This window comes from Pleurodeles waltl, chromosome 2_1, assembly GCF_031143425.1.
Source record: "Pleurodeles waltl isolate 20211129_DDA chromosome 2_1, aPleWal1.hap1.20221129, whole genome shotgun sequence".
Taxonomy (NCBI): Eukaryota; Metazoa; Chordata; class Amphibia; order Caudata; family Salamandridae; genus Pleurodeles; species Pleurodeles waltl.
This window is the reverse complement of record NC_090438.1, coordinates 185,400,691-185,423,061: the sequence shown is the minus strand read 5'-3', so window position 1 is coordinate 185,423,061 and position 22,371 is coordinate 185,400,691. Positions and strand designations below refer to the sequence as shown.

The 22,371-nt window shown below is 43.5% G+C and overlaps 1 protein-coding gene across 8 annotated transcripts in view; it reads right to left on the bottom strand.

The window, feature by feature from the left end:
• KIAA1210 (KIAA1210 ortholog) overlaps positions 1 to 22,371 on the bottom strand; it is a 487,569-nt gene that overhangs the window by 136,270 nt on the left and 328,928 nt on the right. For all 8 annotated transcript variants that reach the window (XM_069212338.1, XM_069212340.1, XM_069212353.1 and 5 more), the window contains one exon: positions 16,585 to 16,743. In XM_069212338.1, coding sequence (XP_069068439.1) covers positions 16,585 to 16,743 — 159 coding nt within the window. The remainder of the gene's footprint in view (positions 1 to 16,584; positions 16,744 to 22,371) is intronic.

Sequence of the window (22,371 nt, the reverse complement as noted above, 5' to 3'; positions counted from 1 at the left end):
ATTAGCCCCATTATTGGTGAATTACATGGACTGCTTAACACTTCTTTCAGTACTCCCTGTTTTACAAATTCGTCAATAAGTTGAGCAACTTTCATGAGGGTATCTTGTGGCATGTGGTATTGTGGGGTCTGGGGAAAGATTGCATTGGGCTTTACAGCCACTTTCACTGGTTCCACTCCTTTCATCAATCCCACCTCTATCCCTGTCATGTCCCACACTTCCTTTCCGACTGTCTCCCGTAATTCGGCTGGAATATCTTCTTCAGTTATCATCGGGAAAAGGCAAATCAGAGGATACTCTTCATCAACAGTTTCCATCTCATCCCCCTCTACACTGTCCTCTTCTTCCCCATCACTGCTCGTCTGGATGGTTATTCCTTCGTTCGAACACATGATCGAACAACCCAATTTGCACAATAGGTCTCTCCCTAAGAGTGCTATTGGGCTTGAGTCACATACCACAAACTGATGTACCCCTTGATAGTTACCGATGCTGACTGGTACTGGATCTGTTATTGGGTTCGTCAGGTGCCTGTTTGCTACTCCCACCACTTGAACTGTCCTCCCTGAGAGTGGCAAATTTGGTACTTCACTGCTCTTAACAGTTGAACGTGTTGCTCCTGTGTCAACCAAGAACGAGACACGATGACCCATTACTCTTCCCTCTACGTACGGACCCTTTTGATCAACTTCCAAGGATGCTGCAAGCACACAATCTCCTTCTTCTTCTGAACTTTCACTCTCCCATACATTGTCTATTCCACTCTCACTGTGTAATGGGAACTGTTGTACTGTGCCATTTGTACTCATTACCTGACCCGAGACCTGTGGAGGAACCATCACTTGCTGCTGACTCATTGGTGCCAATGGTATTTGCTGATTAGGTACCATAGGTAACTGCTGTTGCATCGGCTGCATTTGCGTCATCCGCATACGAGGCATCTGCATCTGCTGCGGCTGCATAGGTTGTAATCCCTGCAATTGATTTATGGTCTGAAAATTTGGGCTTGGACCTCTCAATTTCGGTCCCCTCATTGTCTGAAATGCATTGACATCATTGTTTTGCTGACCAACACCTGCACCTGCACCTTCCTGCACCACCATCGGGCACTCGCGTTTCCAATGACCTACAATTCCGCACACGTGACACGGCATCACCTTCTTCATTGCCTGCACACCCGTCACAACAGTGTTCAAATCCGGACCATTATTCGCAAAACCTCCTCTGCCTCTGCCTCTGGCCTGTGGCTGAAATGCCATGTTTCCCTGCAACTGCGGCTGCGGTTGCGGTACCTGCTGTTGGAACCCTTGCATCCCTTGCAAACCCTGCAGACCTGTCTGAGCTGCCTTAAGCTGCATCATCATCACCTTCTCTTTCAACTTTTTCTGTTTCACTTCAATTTCGTCGCTACAGTATTTCGCATAATTCAACACCTCATCAATTGGTTTCGATTGCCAACAAATCAAATGCGACTTTATCATCTGACTTATCTCTGGCCTCAGCCCTTTCACAAATCTGAAGACAAAATGGAGCATGTCCTTCGCCTCGATTGTTTCCGTGCCACTGTAATTCTTGAACGCCTTCAACAACCTCTCATAGTAACTATGAATCGATTCTTTAGTCTCTTGGGCAGTTCGATCAATCTTCTGCTAATCCACGTTTTTCGCGGGTACCTTCGTTTTCAAATGCTCAATCACCTTATAGTACAAGCCCATCACCATAGGTGATGGTGCGCCCGTCTCCCTGTCTCTCTCTGGTTCACTTGTCGGCCAACGTACAGCTCTTTTGCAATCCTCCCACAAATCTGCCGGAACCACAATCTCAAAGAGAGTGTTCAGGTCTTCCCAGAGGCATTTTGCAAGCTTCACAAACCTGTCAGTCTGCTGATACCATTCGATCGGTTTCTCTCTCAGTTTGGGAAAATCGTCCGTAAAAGACTGAATGTCACTTCTGTGCCATGGTACATGTATTAATTTTCCCCCTGCTGTCTCCCTCATTGGTAACATGGTTACTGTCTCGCTGCTTTGTGGTCTTTTCTCATTATGCTCTGTAGCACTGTCCCTCCTCTTTTCCTTTCTCTTTACCCACCTGCTTTCCCACTTGTCTAAGCACCTCCACACTTGGGCACTCTGCAGCAATTCTCTAAGGTGTGCCTTCATGCCTGCTGACCTCATGTGTTCAAAATCTGTGGTCCCAAAATCCAACCTGTAGCTCCTGCTCAAGTGTTTCATCTTGTCTATGTCAACCCCGTTTCTGTCAGCTGCTTCCTGCAGGCTCTTATGTACCTTGTTCACTTCCTTCGTAATCCTGGGACATAGATACCTCAGCTCTTCTTCCGTGTAGGACTCTAACCTGTTCACACCCATGGTCCCTTCCACCAATTCTTGTGCTTCCATGTTCAACCTGACCCTATTCATATAGTCTTCTCCTTTCCCACTGGCTGAATTTTGTGTGGAATTTAGACTGTTGAACCATTGTGTCAACTGTTGCGCATTCACCCCCATCAGCGTAGCGTTCACATCGACTGCCATTGATGGTTGCGGCAACTTTTCAGTGCTCGATGTTAGAGGTATTATCAGTGGGGGGCTCGACCTCACCAGCGTTGACTGAGCACACATGGGACTAAACTCCATCAAGGACCCAGATCCAGTTGGCTGAGCCGCTATCGGAGTTATCCCTGGAGTGTTCTCTATGCACCTCCTTTCTGTCCCATTCTGCAGCATTGATCCCTGACCGCTCATACCTAAGTTAGGCTGACTATGCAAAGGTACCGGTGGACCTACAGTAATGGGTAGTGATATCGCATCTGGGTTTTGTCCATTTCCCATGTTCTGAGGCATGTTCATTCCCACACCATGGGTCATCATTGCCGGCATGCCCATCTGACTCCCCGTCATCTGAGCATGTGCGTTTCCTCCCTGCATCTGCTTTTGAGGCATCAAAAACTGAGTTGATTCAGCTTGTGTCAATGTCTGGTTGTGACCATTCTGTCCTCCCCTTACGGTTGGATCTATAATCATTCCTGTACTATTGTCGCTGCTGTAATACCTTGGGACCTGCGACTGATAATTTTCTGCTGGTTTCAACATGGGCACATCTGGATATATTCTCCTAACCTGCGGTATCTGCGGGGTGAACAATAAACTCGGGTCCTTAGATCCCGATGACGCTCCTGAACTCTGGGTTTCACTGTTCTGTACCGGTGCCGGAGGGGCAGAACTGGTACTTGGACCCTGTCCATCCTCCGCATAAGGTGGTGGACGGTCGTTCAGCAATTGCATTATTAGCTCCTCATCCTCTAACTCCTCTTCTCTTCTCAACTTTTCCTCGTCCTCTCTATCCTTGGAACACTTCCTGTCCGTCTTACAGGTAGCTTTCTTACCTGTCTCCTCTTCTTCCTTAGTAATTGCTGGAAACAATTTTATCCCCTGCAATACATCTGACCTCCACACCTTCTGTGCATTATCCCACCTAGCATCCGCTAGTGTCTTTTCTACCTTTCTCATCCTGGTCTCGAACTTCTTCTGCTGTTGCTGTCTGGCCATTAGTTCCCAAATCGCTAGAGCCTCAAACTGGGCTGGCCTTGGAGGCACCTTCATGTCGTACATCGTGAATCTCAAATTCTCTGGAATCCTTATATTGAATGTCCCATGTATCGGGAACGCTACGCTCCCATGTTTCTCTGTCAGTTTGTGCCATTGCTTTAGCCAAAGGCACGGAGCTACCCCCTTCTCTTCCATTACAATGTAAGCTGGTGTGCCCTTGGGCGGCGTCTCCTCTCCTACGCTCGCTTTAATGTAAGACTCCCCCTTCATCGCACTCCTAAATGCTTTAAAGAATTTCATTTTCTCGTCTTTTATTTCACAAAGTTTGTAATCAATAGGTGACTTTAATTCCCGGAATACTCTTCGCTTGCCTTTCCCCTTCCAATCGAGCCCCACGGACTGCGTCCAATCCGTGCGCGACCCTTCTCTACAACCAACCTATCCCAGCGTGGCTCCTAGTGATGTCACACTCACACACACTGCGGCTGACAAAGCCTCGCGGCTAGTCCTCCTTCATTCACCTCCTCTCGTAACAACTTCTTGCATGTATCGCGAGCTACCAAAAATAAAACAGATCTGTCGGTTTACTACAGGAAGGGTAACACAGTCGCTTCAGGACCTTAGGGACCTTTCACTAGCCTCGGCCGCTATTCCGTCTTTCTCGGTCCCCACGTTCGCAAGCAAATCTGACCCGCAGATCTACTCTCAACTTGTCAATGATCTATTCTAGTGCACTTAGAATCTTGTCAAAGCCCGAAGTCGAAGTTTCTTTCACTCCCTAACACACGTACCGACTCGTTGACCACGCCCGATCAACCTACTAAACCGCCCAGACCACAACATGGATCAACATACTCCGGAGTCTCTTGACCTCGCAGGGCCCGTCTCAACAACAACAACCACGTGGACCTTTTTATGCACAAAGCGCCACACGCACATGAAGTTCGACGACTTCCCTACTCTCACCCTCGGAGTCGCACCTCCGCTATCTCTATGAAGTTCGACGACTTCACTACTTCTACACTCGGAGTCGCACCTCCGCTATCCTCTAAAAAAAGAAAAATCCTCGCAACCTTTTCACACACCCTGCGGCAATAAGCTGTGCAAGCGCAAAACCCTAACTTCACTCATGCCATCACTAGTACCGCCAACGCTGATTCCACACCTCCGTTCTCTCCATTCGCAAGCACTGAGATCCCGGGAAAGTCGTGGTGGACCTAGCCCATCATCATTCCGTCAATCTATTTTACCCAAGAAAAATCTAATTCAACTCCTCGAGTTGGGTCTCAAAATGCGTAACCGTTAATTCAACACCATGTACTTTAAGAGTACAGGGTCCCAAAAGACGAAACCATCCTCTGCTACCATCTACTGATAGAGCGGTCCGTACTGATAATTTACCTGTGTTCGGACGCTCTTTAGGCCGATGAATCTTTTGACTAAGTGGGAACTCTCTGTACTCTTAATCGATCAATTGCATTCAAAATCAATAATCAATAACGAACATAAGCAATACCTTGATCGACATAACACTTAACAATTAATCCAGAATACATTTCGGCGAACCCTGACCTTTCAGTCAGGAATAACCACACCAGTTTATTCAAAGTTAGTGAATTTTATTTCCCTATATTAGCAAAGCTAGCACAATATATATGTGTCTCAATACCAAATGATAAACGTAAATGAACATTAATAGCTGTCCATAGCGGCGAAACAGGTGCAATCTATGTAGCATTTGAATCACAAGGCATTCGATAATAGCAATGCAAATCACTAATACGATAATCTGTAATGAACTAATCGCATACATTTAGTCAGCATAACAAGATCTCAAATTGCATCGTGCGACATATGGAATCCTCACCTAACCTCAAATTAGCATCGGCATGTGGGGCTTCATGCAAAAACAATTTAGCAACATTAATTTAGAAAAACTCCTAACTAGGGCTCTTATCAAAATCAGCAGTTGGTTACCTAAAGGAAACACAATGCAATTTTACAATTTCCTTTCATATTTACCAATTACGATCAGCAATCAAGGAAGTCTTCGTCTCACAGGTACCGTTCTTCGATCAGCATGGGACGGGGCAAAGGGGCAGGGGTGGACGGGCAATTGCCTCACGGCGGCAAGGTATAACTACTACTTCATGCAAGGGATCAAATCAAAGTTAAAGTCTCTAGGGCCAGAATCATTAAAGTCTCTTTCTCTCGATTTGAGAAAACATCAAAGTCACTCAAAATGGCGTCGCAGCAAAGTGGGCCATAATAGCTACGAAGTCTACAAAATGGCGTAGTGTCCGGGTAATGGCCTAATCTCTTCTCGTACACCTGGTTTTTATAGACAACAGTTCGAATCCAGTAGGGTCTTCCATTGGAGGGTTCATAGGTTAGCTTCAAATTATCCAATCAAAACCAACAGTTCTCAAGCTTTTACTTAAGCATACATTATCCTTGGAGATGGGTACGCAAGTTGCAACATTTTATGCCAATTAGCTCACTTTCAGAGCCTCCATTGTCCACACCTGCAAATCGACCTTGGAGTAAAGAGAAAATATGCCAGGCTGGCACGAAACCTTAAGATAAGCATGTGAACAGTTTCTGTGGAAAAGTACAGCTTCAAGCAAAAATACACGTTTAATAGCACATTGGAAAAATACGAGCATCTAAACTGTGAGACCAGGCAGCTAGGCCAAAGCCTCCGCTAAAGTCATGCTAAGCTAGAACATTTCAAACAAGCAAATCGTAGCACACGTTTATGATTATGTCGGATTAGTGCAATTCTAATACACCACGTTATATAAAGCACGCTTATAAATGTTGGAAAACTACTCTGAGGGCACATTTTTCCCCATACAATCTTTATTAGTTCGGTTAAAGTCACACATGATTATTTCACACTACGTTTACGCGTTAATAAATGTAAAACCTTCATTTTCTGCTTCATCAACCTCCCCGCCAGACCTGTTACAACTTTCGCACTGGGTTGATGGGCGGAAACTGCGGCAGGATTGTTGTTGGCTTGTAATCAAGCCAGCGGCAATGCCGCCACCCACAGGGGGCACCAGCATCCTCATAGTGCACACTATCTGCTATGTAGCAGTGCGCTTTACGAGGGTATGGGGACCTTTGCACTGCCCATGCCATGGGCCCCCCTATGGGCCCCTGCACCTGTTCTCCACCAGCCTTTTCATGGCAGTGAAACCGCTATGAAAAGGCTGGCAGAGAACTAGGTTGCAATCAGCTGATTACAACCTGCACCCACCATCAGCCCGTCGGGATCACCGATCCCAGCGGAGACGGCGGTTCCTTGGAGTTCAGATCACCAGGGTCGTAATGTGCCAGTCAGACCGCCACAGCAGCGGCGGTCCAGACCACCACCACAATTCTGGCGGTCTATTGACCACCAGACCCATAATTAGGCCCTATATCTCTTAAGAGGGCCTAACAAGGATTCTGATAGTACAAATCATTTGTATCAATGGTTTGTCAGAGGGGATAACCAGCACCATACGTCTTGCCTACAATGGTAATCTGTGAGATGCTCTATGACAAAACCTAATTGTAGGCTATAATTCAGAGTATTAACAATCTACCCTGAAATGTCCATGGACTAACAATTAATATGACAAGCCTACTGCCCTTATTATAACTTTTCATAACAATCAGGCATATAGCCTTTATCATTGGCTTGTTGCTATTAAACATCTCAAGCCCATTGTATGGAGTTTAAAGTTTAAGCTTTCTGACATCCAGTCCTAAAAACAGAAAGAAACAAACAATTACAGATAGCAAATATCTTTTCTAAGACAGTTTGAGAAAGATTACTGTAGTGCATATCTTCTATCCCCACACTTTGTCTGGGTAGATCAACACCAAAACCCTTGCCTACTATGATAATCTGTAAAATTCCATATAATAAAATACTTACGTACAGGCGTTTGCACAGTGTAATAACAATCCATCTTGAAAAGCCTATTGTTGTTAACACATGCTTTTCACAAAAGTTAGAATAAGCCTACTGGCTGCCTATAGCTGTGATCACTGGTTTGCCACCATAACCAACTGCGTCCTACTTTATAGAGTAAAAATGTCGCCACAAGCCAAAAAAAAGTGTACAAGCAGTCTTTTTAGTGGAAGTGCAATCTGTACTCAAGGGAACCAAAATGTGGATGGAGCCTAAGCCCCTCTCTCAGTAGTACTCTCAAAGCGCTTTTTTTATTTATCAGATAAGATAATGACAGTCACACTGTCAAGCCAGAGCTAAACATCCATGCACATTAGTGTAGGTCTCAGCTCTTAAATCTAAAACTCCACTTTAAACTCTAAACTTAATGACTGTTCTCCTCCAGTCTGTGCTACTACCAGGAGAAAACAATCACAATAAATTCTCTAGTTATCTATCACACTTTAACAGCATTACAATGTCATACGTGTGTCCCTGAAAGTTCAAGTTCAGGCAGCCACACTGCTGCTGGCCCAGGAAGCTGGATCAATAAACAAAATGATCACAGCTGCAAGGATGGCAAACACTTTTTAGGTCTCACTTATAACATCGTTTGCATCTTAAAAGAAGAAAAAAAACGGCCTAGAACCAGCTATTACTTACCATTGGCTTGCTTCATTGTCACTCCCATTTCCTTGCTTCTCAGTCGTCTGTACGTGTCGGTTTCACTTTCTCTCTCGTGTTTGTCCGTTTAATGGCTCATGGACAAGTACAGATTAAAAGCTTTATTAGTGTCCTTCCACTGCTCACTCTCAGATTCAGGAAAAATCTTGCTTCGTCCATTTTCTGTGCTTCCTAATCATCATTGCGTGCCTGTTGTTGTGAGTGCTACCTAGCTTTATGGCTTTATACGTGTTGCTATTGATAGGCAGAAAGATTTTAGTGGGTGCAATGGAGTATTCTTCAGCATCCACGAAACTTTTGGAAAACTTTATTTTAGATCATTGTTTATGCAATGATGGGAGTCTTATCTTAACACAGATCAAAGCTGAGCATGTCTGTCTGTCAGAGAGGTTGGTAGGACTGTCTCGGCAGGAAATATTTGGCAAAAACTATAATTCGTATGTTAGTGAGATTAGTTTAGTGCTGTATTGCAAGAAGGTTGGCCTTGTATTGCTGTCCAGAAGTGCAGCAAGCATGCCATCTCATGACTTCTAATACATTTAAGGAAACTGCCCACCTAGACCTAGTGAGGTAGCATGACAAGCCATAACTGAGTGCAGTTGGCGTCTCACACCTCTGGGGCCCAGTGACCAGCACTTGCTTTGACTAATTTTAATTACGCCCACATTTCAGTATTTTCATGGTTTGGTCTTTAGAAATCCATCACAGACTTAAATCAGTTTTATGACAGACCTTCAGGAGTGTAGTACTTTCATGTATATGCTTGTTGGTATGTGTGTTCTAATGATTGGTGGTGTTTGGTTTGTGCAACCAGTAGTCTTCTCTAATTTGGTAGGAGCCATCTGAGAAGATTGGTATCAATATGACTCTATATGAAGTTTGTGTCCGAGATACTTTAGTGTATTGTGTCTTGTTAGAGTCTTCTGTACCCCTTTAAACCAGACCAGTTGTGAAGTCTTGCTTTAGTGCATAATGTGATAATCATGTAGTGATATATTGTTCTAAGAAGCCCAGTCTATTGCAGGTGCGGTGAGGACAAACATTATGGGATTTCTGAGCTGCGCTGGAAGTGTCTGAGTTGTACTATACCGTATCATAATATACGACAGGCCATACTATACTACAAATGATCATACTATACAACAGACCCCATCATACCAAACAATACAATACAGTAACAGACCATATCATAATATGCAATGACAGGCCAGACCAAATCACACAAACCTTTTTTTAAACATTCAGCCATGCAGCACAGCAGGTGGCTAAAAAACATTAACAGAGTCAATAAATTAAGCATAACCAAGACCTATTGGCATTGCCAATGCTTGTTTTGTGGAAGCGCAAAACCTCTGCACTATCAAAACAGGTACTCCAGGCTACCAGTATGTGGATGCAGCCAAAGCCCTTCCTCTGGTAGTGCACTGTAAACCCTTTTTAAGATTTATCACATAATGTCTGGCAAAACATGTTAATCACCATGTATGGCAGAGCTACACTGTCCTAAAAAGGACAGCTGTCGGTGTCTGGAAATCTCAGTTAGATGATGAAGAAAATAGCCAAGTTTCCAACACAGGAAACTGGGTGTGTCTAGAAGCGAGAGAGGGGTAGGGGACATTCTTCTGTGACTGATAACCTTCAGTAAAGAGTTGAAGAAAAAAGGTCTTCCTAATTTATCCGTTTATTTCACTTAGCGAGAACCCTGCAGTTTTTCATTTGCACTGGAATCCTTCGTTAAGATTACTCAGGGAACAAAGCAAGTACTTTGATTTCCCAGTATACCACTGAACAACAACCTTTACATGCAACTGCTATTCATAATCAAAGTTACATTTTCACTTACAGTTTGAGATGTCACATTTCTTCACTTATTATGTAGTTTACAAAAATAGTAACTGGTTTACGTTAAGGAAATTAGCACATTATATCAACTGTTCACGTTGATTCAGCCATCAGAAAAATTAGCAAGATTTAATACATACTGTTAACTGCCTGTGTTTTAATCGTGGCATGGAGAACCCTTGAATCAAGAGGGGCCACAACATAATATACAAATAGGTGCCTCATCCTCTTCCCACAAAAACCTGTAACCTGAGTATCAAGGCAATCAAAGAGGTGAAGTGTTAGATTTTGTTTGAGTGGTTTGGTGTCCAAGACATAAAAACAGGTGTGAGAAATGCACAAGGGGGCTGGCACTAGCAACACTGTAGCTAGTGCTGAAGAACACCTGAACCAGGCTCATGAAGCCATGGTCTTTTCTTTCTGATAGAATTTGATTTCTGGAAAAATGCTGCTGCATGGGATCCTCACTATACCCTAAAATTGAGTTCATCTGCAAGCATGCCTCTGCTTCCACAACTTCAGGTCCTCTGCATGTTGCCAGGTCTACTAATGGAATCCAATAAGTAGCTACAGAATGTTCTTAAACAAAAGGGCACACAAAGAAGATTGAGTCATGCTCCAAATTCTTTCTTGTACAAAAAACCTAGATCGGTGTTGAAACTTGTAGCTTCGAGTTGTCCTCTTGAGTTTTTCAGGTTCCTCTGGAAGCTGCTGAGTATTTTCTAATTCTAAGCTACCACCACAAGCAACCATGCTCTGAGAAGTGACAGAAGCTGCATCTACAATTCGGTAGGAGCAAATATCCTAGCATGATCCAAGTAAAGTTTGAAGGTTCTCTCAATTTACATATAAAACCACATTGTAGCCAAGTTATGAAAGGAGAAACAACATTGTGATTAATTTGCAGACTTGAAAGAATCTCCGGTAAGAACTAAGATGCTTCCTTAGAACAACTTTAGCATTAAAGTACACATTAGAGGACTAGTCAGAAAACGCAACCTGCAAATTCATGGCCCGAAGAGTAATAACTGCTACATGGAATATGCATTCTTACCTATACCATTTTCCAAATACAAAAGTGCCTTAGTCAAGTATTTGATAGCACATGTAAGCAGCTTGCTAGAAACATGAGAGTTCTTCAAGCATCATAAGGTGGGACTCTACTATGCTAGGGGCCAATGACCTATCCTGGGCCAACTGATATTACAATGCAGGTGAGCACAGTACTTCCTAAAAGCATGAATGTGATCTAAGTTAGCTCTGCAAGGTTCAAGAAGCACTAAAATATGTTATAGGAACCATATGGCTACAATAAATAAATAAGGAGAAGAGTAAAGCAAACTCATTTATTGTGGAAGGTTCCCCTGAGTCAGACGCAACAGTTAAGACCTCTCCAACTGACAACAAATGTCTGAGAACTGATTTGATGAAAATTATGCAATCAGAACTAAGCACTATTCCAAATTGTATTTGAGGTTTTGGCCATAGAACAGCGGCTTTATTGCTGAGATGTTAATTTCCCAGTCATATATACTTAAGTTAGGCTGTTGTGATAATCGGTCCAAGTGTTATTCTTTCTGTATTTTAGAATATAAAACCATATTTCCATTGCTGGGGGTGAAGTGCTGTAAGTAAATTATTCACCCTGACAACAGAAACAAGTAAGTTGACTTATCAATGTGTATCAAAACTCTCTTCTCTAGGGGCGTGAAATACCAGGTACCAAACATGTAATAATAAACTCTGTGATGTCTAGATTCAGGAGTGTCTCGTGGGGATCAAAGAGCCTTCTCTTTCTAGTCCCCTTATCCAGTATAGGAAACTATACTCAAAGATGTTAACAATGATGGAACTGCTACCTCATGGTTCAAGAGGCTTGGAAGGGGTCACCACCAGGAAACATCTTTCCTCAAACCACTGCAGCAGGGTAACTGTTCCACCTGCTTTAGGTCAACAACTGGATGCCAACTTATTCTGTGGTTTGAGCATTCAGACACCACATGCATGATGCAGTGAACCAACAAAAGTTACTAGAGCTACCAGGCTGCAGGGCATTTGTGCAAGTGGAAAACTGCATGGGCCTGCTGGAGATTCATGGCAGCAGAAAGCCCTAACTACATATTCTGTATGGCCCATGCAAATGAAGTATGCTAGGAATGGACAAAAAGAGAATTTGGCTTATAAACTGGGCGCCTAGTTTAAACTGAAGTAATCTACCGTGATTACAGCTGAAAGAATGTTTTGCGAGGAAGCAATACAAACCTCTACATCTTGTCACTTAGGTATGTGTTGATGAGGATAAGAGAATGACCAATAGAGGCTGCCAGTGAGGCCATTCCTTTTTTGAAGACAAAAGGTGATCACCTACACCCACACAGTGGACACTCACAATACAAACCTTGGATATTTTTCCATAACAAAGTTAAAAGTATGCATCCTCACGGGTTGATGGTGCAAACACCATACTTTTCTGCTCAGCCAATAGGATTTAATCCAGGGTTACCATCTTGAAAGCCTTGTGGGAAAGAGGAGGAAACCAGCAGACCTCTTAGTTACATCAACTACGGGTCCCACCTCTATTAGCACCAATTACAGAAAATTCTGGATCTTCATCAACCATTCCAGAGAGATCAGGCAGAAGAAAAGAAGGTATGAACGGAAGAGTAGTTTCCAAATCTATGTTACTGCAGTGGTGGTATGTGCAACTGGGGGGTATTTTTACAAAAGTGCAAATGAAGGGTATATGGGAGACAAGAGACCAGCTTACTCTTTTTTTGATTGTGGTTCTAGCAGAGGAGAGTCAGTGGAATGGCTTACAGAGTTTCATTCTCTTTGCACAAGGAAATGCTATTTGGCCTATTTCTATGCAGAGGTGAGTGAAAAGACCTTAGTGATTATCTGGAAGTTTGTGGAATTTCCCATACTGAGTAAGTTGCATCTCTGCTGTGGCAGCAAATTACTATTTTTCAACAAAAAGCATATCAGAGATCTTGTTCTTGTGCACTTGACACACATGGCTGCAGTTTAATTGTATCTTGTATTTGAAAAGTGAAGATCAATAGAGCTGTATTATTAAATAGGGATTAAAAACCTTTTCAAAGAACTGGAAATCTACCAACTACCTGTCCCTGAAATGCAGTAGCCAGGAGTAATTACCTTTGTAGCACTGCAATGATGAATTTAAGGCATCAGAAATGATGAGAACACTTACCTGAAAATGCATAAAGACAGTTCATATTAATTTGTATTTGTTTGTGCGACACATCTTTCTAAATTTACTCCCTCCCCCACATCTGGGATTTTCTTAACGTTCCTTCTCTACTGTTTTCACAGAAATATGTTTGAATTAGAAGATATACTTTATTTTACTGTGGTTATAGTGGTCTCCAATGACAATCATCAAATTAACCACCGTCAGGCAGAACTGTTCCTTCTCTTTTCACTCACTGATGTTGGTCTGAAACGTCTTAAAAGGTCAATTTACCCCTTCCTATGGTTGCAGCCAGCAATAATAGCATCAGTTCCAGTTTTGTTTAGAATATTAGGTTGCCAGTGAGCCCTAACTATCCAAAACTACAGAAGATTTTTTATTCATAAGGGTTATGAATGAGGCTTTTAACTCATTTCTTTGGCCGTTTTCATGATATTCAGCGAGAACAGACTGTGTGAGGTGTCTAGTATCCGGAACAGAGAAGCAAGCAAGCACAACAGTCTCTGGAACTGAGGTATTAACTTCTTAAAGATAATTCACAAGAGCTTATTATCCAAGAAAAGTAGAAGAATTTAGTTCTTAAAATGTGTTTCTCATCCAGATCAGCTACTTCAACAGCGTAAGGCTCTGGGTCTGTAATAAAATAATCCATCGGCTTCCGCTGAATGTGGCACTGCAGCATACTGGGAGAATCAGGGCCTGCGCATATACTCTGAAATAGTTGTGGTCCAAAGATGAACTGGTGAGAAATCTCCTTTAAGAGACAAAGAAGGCATCGTAGATTTTCCCATCCACCCAACCCCAGTGTGGAGACAGAACTGGTATCGCAAGAATTAGGCTTTTCCCTGCCCTTCCCAGGGAGCTGAGCAAAATGACAGAAAGAACAATTACATGAATGGGAGATGGTAAGAAAAAAGAGGAGACTCACATGAGCCATTTGCTATTCTCTATTAAGCTTTAAATGATTAACTCCTGATAACTGAAAGGGGCAAGGCCACCACAGATGACTGCTAAGCAACTATAGGTGAGTGAGCTGTCGCATAATCTATTGAGTCAAGGTCATCGGATCACAAGCACAGACAGTCCGGGACATCTTGAAAATGCACTTTTCTTTTGTTTTTTTCCTACCCCAACATTTAAGTGGTAGCTTATTATCTGCTATTGGCCAAATACTAATATTCCATACTGTAGATACTTTTTTGCAGAAAGAAGAGACAATCGCTGTTTAATAACCTCCAGCGTCACTGGAATCAATCCAATAAATGTCACAAAGGACTGTTTACCATTCACTGATGAGTTATACGAGTTCACTTAGGGTGAGCGCAGTTTAATAAAATACAATATATCACAGGCACGTAATTAGCTGCTCTTATTTGCAGCTGTCGCACCTAGAACACATATGGTGACCTAAAATTATTACAAAGGGCTGAGGAATCAACAAAGGTTTAATCAGGCTCCATTATTTCATTTTTCCCCTACAGTAACACACAAAGGTGCAGTTTAGAAAATCACAGATGTGATCATGCTACACTTTCTGAGCAAGTGGACTCATTAAACAACATATGGCTCATGAAAATATGAAAGAAAAATATTTTCCTTCAATCCCACTCACTCCAACTAAGGTAGTGGTTACAACATAAGTGACACTCAATTGATGTATTGCTCAGAATACGATGTAACTGTTTTAACAGAATATCAATGTTTTAATATCAGTATTTGAAAAGAGCCATTGTATTTATTAAAGCTGTTAATTTAAGAGCATGAACTGAAACTACTCAACTAATAAGCTTAGCAGGGAGCAGAATATATAATAATAGAGACCACAAAGGGGGAGCTCTCTACTCAAGTGATCTATGAAAGTAGGCACAATCTCTTGTCTTAAACAGACCACATACCCTTTCCTCTCAACAACGACCTTGTTAATAGCAACAGGACAGCAGCTCCAGCGGGAGTTTGCACATGTGTCTTACCAGTTTCATTTGGGATATTTCAGGCAGATAGATCTGAGTGCTATGGACTTTGGATGGGCAGAATGTTTTTCTTGGCAAGAAAATTCAGCCCTTCATCTATTCAAGGTTAATAAAAAACTACCTTTGAATTGATTAATTGTATTGGTTATTACACAGGAACCTGGCAATAATTGATTTATAATATCTGGTATTATCACTGGATAAAAGTAAACGGTTCGACGTCCATTAACTTCAACTGTGTTTTTAATGTAATCAGTGATTCATAATATGTGTATATATGTGATAATGTACACTCCAACTGTACATTACAGGGATACGGCAAGTCATAGAGGGGTTCTGTGCATATACAGAAGGCCTCAGACTCTACTCCTTAAAAGGTCACTGAGCTATGCAATGGCTTGCAATAACCTTTATAATGGACAAATGATGGTACATTATTCAATATATTAAGTGGGTAAGGAGCAACTTTATCCAGTCATTTTATTTGTCCTTTGGATGCTGGGGTTTGTATTTGCCTTTTGTAAAAGCATGACAACACATCCCAGCATGTACCATGAAAAACAGGACAAAATGTGGAAACAGAAGGGAAAGCTGTACCAATAACCTGAAACAATAACGTGTTCATATAACACTATAAATAAAAGGGTTATTATTACTAAATGTAACAGGAATTAATTTTGTATCAATTATGACAGACTATGTGGTCCTGTGGGCCTTCAAATTCATAGCCTTTTTATCACTGCTTGTACTTGGACAAGCTTTCAGCTCATATGCCTTCAGTGCTGGTGCTGCACGGACTATGGCAGCCAGCAGCCTCCAGTGGAGTGAGGCACAGTGATGCTGGAAAAATGCCCGTATCCTGTACAGAATGAAAGCATCATGCACACTGAATGCCACCTGGTCAGCCAGCCTGCTTGTGCTATGGCCTGAGTGTGTCAGGAAGACAGTGGGAGGCAGTGCGGCCAGCTGGCACAGTTGGTGGGAAGCAGTGTTACAATATGACACAGCTCCCTCTGTCCATGGATGAGACCACATGAAGAATTTGGGCGGCGGAGCGGGGGGGGGGGGGGGGGGGGGATCTTGGTGCCAGTGGTAGCAAAGGGAACAAGAAGGCATGCTTAGGTCACTAGTATTTTCTAACAGCTTATCACAAGCACATTGTTATCCCCTTTCCTTTTTACATGCACATTCATATACCAAAGTTGACTGATGTTTAGAAAATAAAGATATTGACTTTATAAACAGATTTCTGTCTCCCACTTGTATGCTTCTTATCTTCTATTGGTGGACACATCAGAGCTGAAATGGTGCCAAACACAACACCAGCAACTTAGTTGAGAATGCACATTCTATGCCTAATTTGACTACATGACAATACTTGATTACCTTGCCAGATGAGCATGTTAGAACTTCATGAAGAGTAGAAATTTCTGGAGGACTTTGTGGTAATCCATCATCTTCAGAAACTGCCCCCGCATCATCACCTGTTTTTTTTGCTATGACTTGCGGCGATGACCCAACTCTAATGTTGGCCTGTAACTGTAGCTGCATGAAAAAAATTACAATAATAGTAAATATATATTCTACATATAACAATACATCTAACATTATCATTTAAAATCAAATATCATTTAGTATATAAAATGTAATGTCATGCATAGTGCAATCATAGGCAATTCTTTCACGAGGCATATTTTTAATAATGTTTCAATGCAGTCTTGCAAAATCTCAGCTTGAAGACATTTATAGACTCTGCAGATGTCTGTCAACTGTTCAACCCTTTATTTACTAATACCGATGATTAAGGTTTTATGATGGAAGGGAGTCACACTGTAAAGTCTAGTCCCAATGGAAAGCAATTTACATTGAATTGCAAATACCTTTAAATCAATAAAAAATTCCAGATGGGGTGCCGGGGGATCTGTTTAAATCTTTAATTGATCTCTGAGCACCCACTGTTACTCCACATCTTAATGCCACTATAAGCGGCTCCCTGCTGGCAGGTTGGCATCACTCAGTGATAGTGTCCGTGTTGAATGAAGAAGGGGGACAGAGCGTACCCTCTCTGTTATAGGCAAATCTCCCTAGTAGATACGGAGGTCAGAATGCTAGGGAGGGTGATCCTTGAGACTCACTGACTTGGCCAATGAGCATAACATTAATTGGCATAATGGAGCAGAATCTGAATTTACATCAGTTAGTAAGTAAATAAACAAAGGCCAAGGGAGGTGTGACGTACACGGCCTTCATGGATCTCAGTTCGGCCTTTGATATGGTGAATAGATCTAAGCTCTGGGATGAACTGGGTTCCATGAGCATCGATACGTCTATTCTTGTGCTTTTGAGGGATCTCCACGCCGGCATTTTAGTATCGGTAAGATCCCTTCGGTGAATGTGCACAGTACTTTAAACAAAATGGGGGAATAATGTCAAGGCTGCAGCCTGGCTCCTTTCCTTTTTATTTTGTATATTAATCATTTGGAAAAGGTTTTATATGAGCCAGGGTGTGATGTCCCAAAAGTGGATGGAAGACTGCTTCATGCACTTTTATATGCGGATGATGCAGTCTTAATAGCAGACATGGCAAAGTGTCACCAGTGTCTTTTAGAACGTTTTAATGACTTTATGGAGAACATGGACTTGGTAACCAATTTTAAAAAGTCCCATATTATAGTGGTTGGCTCCAAGACTACCAGACCTTATAATTTTTCAGCCAGCAGTCATATTCTGAGTAAAGTGGATAATTTTTCTTATTTTGGCATTTTATTAGATTCAGGCCTTGATTGACAGTCTTTGATGAAGAGCAACAGTCAATTCTAAGAGAGCTATTTTTAGCCTACAGGATTTCTCGTGGCAGTTGGGGCAAAAGCAGATAAAGATTCTTCCTGACATATGTAAAGCTAAGTGCATTCCTAATGCCAGTTTTGGCTGTGAAATTTGGGGATATGCTACAATTGCCCCACTTTAGGTTGTGGAGAATAACTTTATGACAGGTCGTTTGAGTGTTGCACAAGGTACTCCCTCAATGATTGTACATGAGGAGATGGGCACGGAAAATCTCTTGGATTTTATACAGTTACACTCACTTTAACTCTAGCTCTCGTTATGGGTGAAGGAGAAGCGAACGTTCAACAGGCACATTATCAGGGACTGTATGGGCCTGGACAATATGCTGCACATCCCATGGTTGCGCTACATTAAGACCAATTGAAAGGAGCATGAAAGATTAGAGCTCTTCCTGAACCCTGACCACATTGTTAAAAAATATCTGGTGTGGTTGAAGGAGGCTTTCTCGTGCAAAGTAGCAGGGGAATGTGGGGCTTCTGAACTGACCAAGTCCAGCAGCCTAAGATTGGTTCCACAATGGAGAGGCAATATTTTACATATGATAATGTCAATATGACTACTGGAATGATGTACTGTACAGTTACATGGTAGGAACCTAAAGGCTCTGCAACAGAAAGTTAGGTTCATGGCCACTCTGTCACTTTTGTTCTAGCATTATTTTCCATTTCCATCCAGAAGGCTACCCTACACAGACAAAATGGAAAGGTGATTTAATAGATGTCAAAATTGGAGGTATTTGCTTCCTGTACAACAAATGCACAAGCAGCAGATGACAGGCTTTTCAAATATCTGATGGCATGTTTCTGGTGAGCACACCAGAAGTTACCATGGCTCTAGTAGAGAGAGTACAAGAATCTTGGTCAAGGAATACAGTCACAATGTGAAATATAGATTAGTCAGCTGGCACTAGTGGTTATAGAGGTCTTTTGCGCACATTAACACCACAGTGGGTGATGAGAACCCAGTCTCAGGAGCAACATTTCTCGTTCCTGTCAAGGGAATTTTAAAGATTGTATTTAACATCAATGTCATGTTACAGCTTCTCTGGCAACTCCTCTTTGATGTTTATAGTCAGTTGGTTAATTTTGCCCACTGATGAGGAGCATTTGGACTTGAAATACAATGGGGCTCATATCATCCGGATAATTAAACCAGTATATAAATAAGTGAACATTCATTAACTGCATATGTTGAAGAAATGTATAACACTGAATGGATACATTTTTATAAAAGTTATGTTTGTATAATTAAATTTGACTTCTAATAATCACAAAGGGAACAAGGACAATTTAATTAAAAGTTGTGCAGCTGTGCCCTTTAAGACGTTCTGTCTCAAAATAGACCACTATGGATTTGAAAGTAATACTGCGTCAGAGAGCCAAGGTGTACCTATCCCCTTGCAATTATCTAAAGTAGCCACTAACACACTGCAAACTACAGTCCCTCATTTGTCTCTGAGGGCCCTATCGTTTTGGGAAACATGATTTTACACAGTCTGGGTCGGATTAACTGCAGGGCAACAGACAATTTCTGTGATATGAAAGCAGCTTAAGTATTAGGTTGCAAAGCTATAAAAAAAGATGGATGAAGGAGAAAGTGTTAAGAGCGGTGGATGGTACCTCAAAGTCTTTATATCTAATAACCGGGCATACCATGTAGGAAAGTCTATCTTTTTGGCATAATTACCCCCACGTTTTGCCTGCTATCAGTGTGTTTAGACTGTTTTCACTGGGATCCTGCTAACCAGGACCCCAGTGATTGTGCTGTCTCCCTCAAAATGTGGTTGCCTAGGACTTTTGTACACCCCAGAATTGGCATACTGGTGCCCCCTTATAAGTCACTAGTATATGGTACATAGGTGCCCAGGTGATTGGGGCACCAGGGGTTCCCCATGGACTGCAGCATGTATTGTGCCACCCATGGGAGCCCATGCAACATGTGTCTGCAGGCCTGCCATTGCAGCCTGTGTGAAAAGGTGCATGCACCCTTTTACCACAGGTGTAAGGAAATGCCTCCTTGGCATGGTTACCCCCTGACTTTTTGCCTTTGCTAATGCCAAGTTATAATTTGAAAGTGTGCGGAGGCCTGCTAACCAGGCCCCAGCACCAGTGTTCTTTCCCTAAAACTGTACCTTTGTTTCCACAATTGGCACACCCTGGCATCCAGGTAAGTCCCTTGTAACTGGCACCCCTGGTACCAAGGGCCCTGATGCCAGGGAAGGTCTCTAAGGGCTGCAGCATGTCTTATGCCACCCTGGGGACCCCTCACTCAGCACAGACACACTGCTTGCCAGCTTGTGTGTGCTGGTGGGGAGAAAATGACTAAGTCGACATGGCACTCCCCTCAGATTGCCATGCCAACCTCACACTGCCTATGGTATAGATAAGTCACCCCTCTAGCAGGCCTTACTGCCCTAAGGCAGGGTGCACTATACCATAGTTGAGGGCATAGGTGCATGAGCACTATGCCCCTACAGTGTCTAAGCAAAACCTTAGACATTGTAAGTGCAGGGTAGCCATAAGAGTATATGGTCTGGGACTCTGTCAAACACGAACTCCACAGCACGATAATGGCTACACTGAAAACTGGGAAGTTTGGTATCAAACTTCTCAGCACAACAAATGGACACTGATGCCAGTGTACATTTTATTGTGAAATACACCCCAGAGGGCATCTTAGAGATGCTCCCTGAAAACATACCCGACTTCCAGTGTGGGCTGACTAGTTTTGCCAGCCTGCCACACACCAGACATGGTGCTGACCACATGGGGAGAGTGCCTTTGTCACTCTGTGGCTAGTAAAGCCTGTACTGGGTGGAGGTGCTTCTCACCTCCCCCTGCAGGAACTGTAACACCTGGCGGTGAGCCTCAAAGGCTTACCCCCTTTGTTACAGCGCCCCAGGGCACTCCAGCTAGTGGAGATGCCCGCCCACTTTTGGCGGCAAGGCCGGAGGAGATAATGAGAAAAACAAGGAGGAGTCACTGGCCAGTCAGGACAGCCCCTAAGGTGTGCTGAGCTGAGGTGACTCTGACTTTTAGAAATCCTCCATCTTGCAGATGGAGGATTCCCCCAATAGGATTAGGGATGTGCCCCCCTCCCCTCAGGGAGGAGGCACAAAGAGGGAGTAGCCACCCTCAGGGCTAGTAGCCATTGGCTACTAACCCCCCAGACCTAAACACACCCCTAAATTGAGCATTTAGGGGCTCCCAGAACCTAGCAAGAGAGATTCCTGCAACCTGAAGTCGAAGAAGGACTGCTGACCTGAAAGCCCTGCAGAGAAGACGGAGACACCAACTGCTTTGGCCCCAGCCCTACCTGCCTGTCTCCCCACTTCAAGAAAAACTGCAACAGCGACGCGCTCCCCAGGGTCCAGCGACCTCTGAAGCCTCAGAGGACTACCCTGCATCTAAAAGGACCAAGAACTCCGGAGGACAGCGGCTCTGCTCTAAAGAAGAAAAGACTTTGCAACAAAGAAACAACTTTTAAAGGACTACACGTTTCCTGCCGGAAGCATGAGACTTTCCACTCTGCACCCGACGCCCCTGGCTCGACCTGCGGAGAAACAACACTACAGGGAGGACTCCCCGGCGACTGTGACCCTGTGAGTAGCCAGAGTTGACCCGCCTGAGCCCCCCCAGCGATGCCTGCAGAGGGAATCCAGAGACTCCCCCTGACCGCGACTGCCTGCTTCTAAGAACCCGACGCCTGGTAAAGACACTGCACCCGCAGACCCCAGGACCTGAAGGATCCGCCCTCCAGTGCAGAAGTGACCCCCAGGTGGCCCTCTCCCTTGCCCAGGTGGTGGCTACCCCGAGGAGGCCCCCCTTGCCTGCCTGCTTCGCTGAAGAGACCCCTGGGTCTCCCATTGAACTCCATTGCAAACCCGACGCCTGTTTGCACTCTGCACCCGGCCGCCCCCGTGCCGCTGAGGGTGTACTTTTTGTGCTAACTTGTGCCCCCCCCCCCAGTGCCCTACAAAACCCCTCTGGTCTGCCCTCCGAAGACGCGGGTACCTACCTGCTGGCAGACTGGAACCGGGGCACCCCCTTCTCCATTGAAGCCTATGCATTTTGGGCACCACTTTGACCTCTGCACCTGACCGGCCCTGAGCTGCTGGTGTGGTAACTTTGGGGTTGCCCTGAACCCCAAACGGTGGACTACCTTGGACCCAACTTTGAACCCTGTAGGTGGTTTACTTACCTGCAAAACTAACAAATACTTACCTCCCCCAGGAACTGTTGAAAATTGCACAGTGTCTAGTTTTAAAATAGCTTATTGCCATTTTTGTGAAAACTGTAAATGCTATTTTGCTGATTCAAAGTTCGT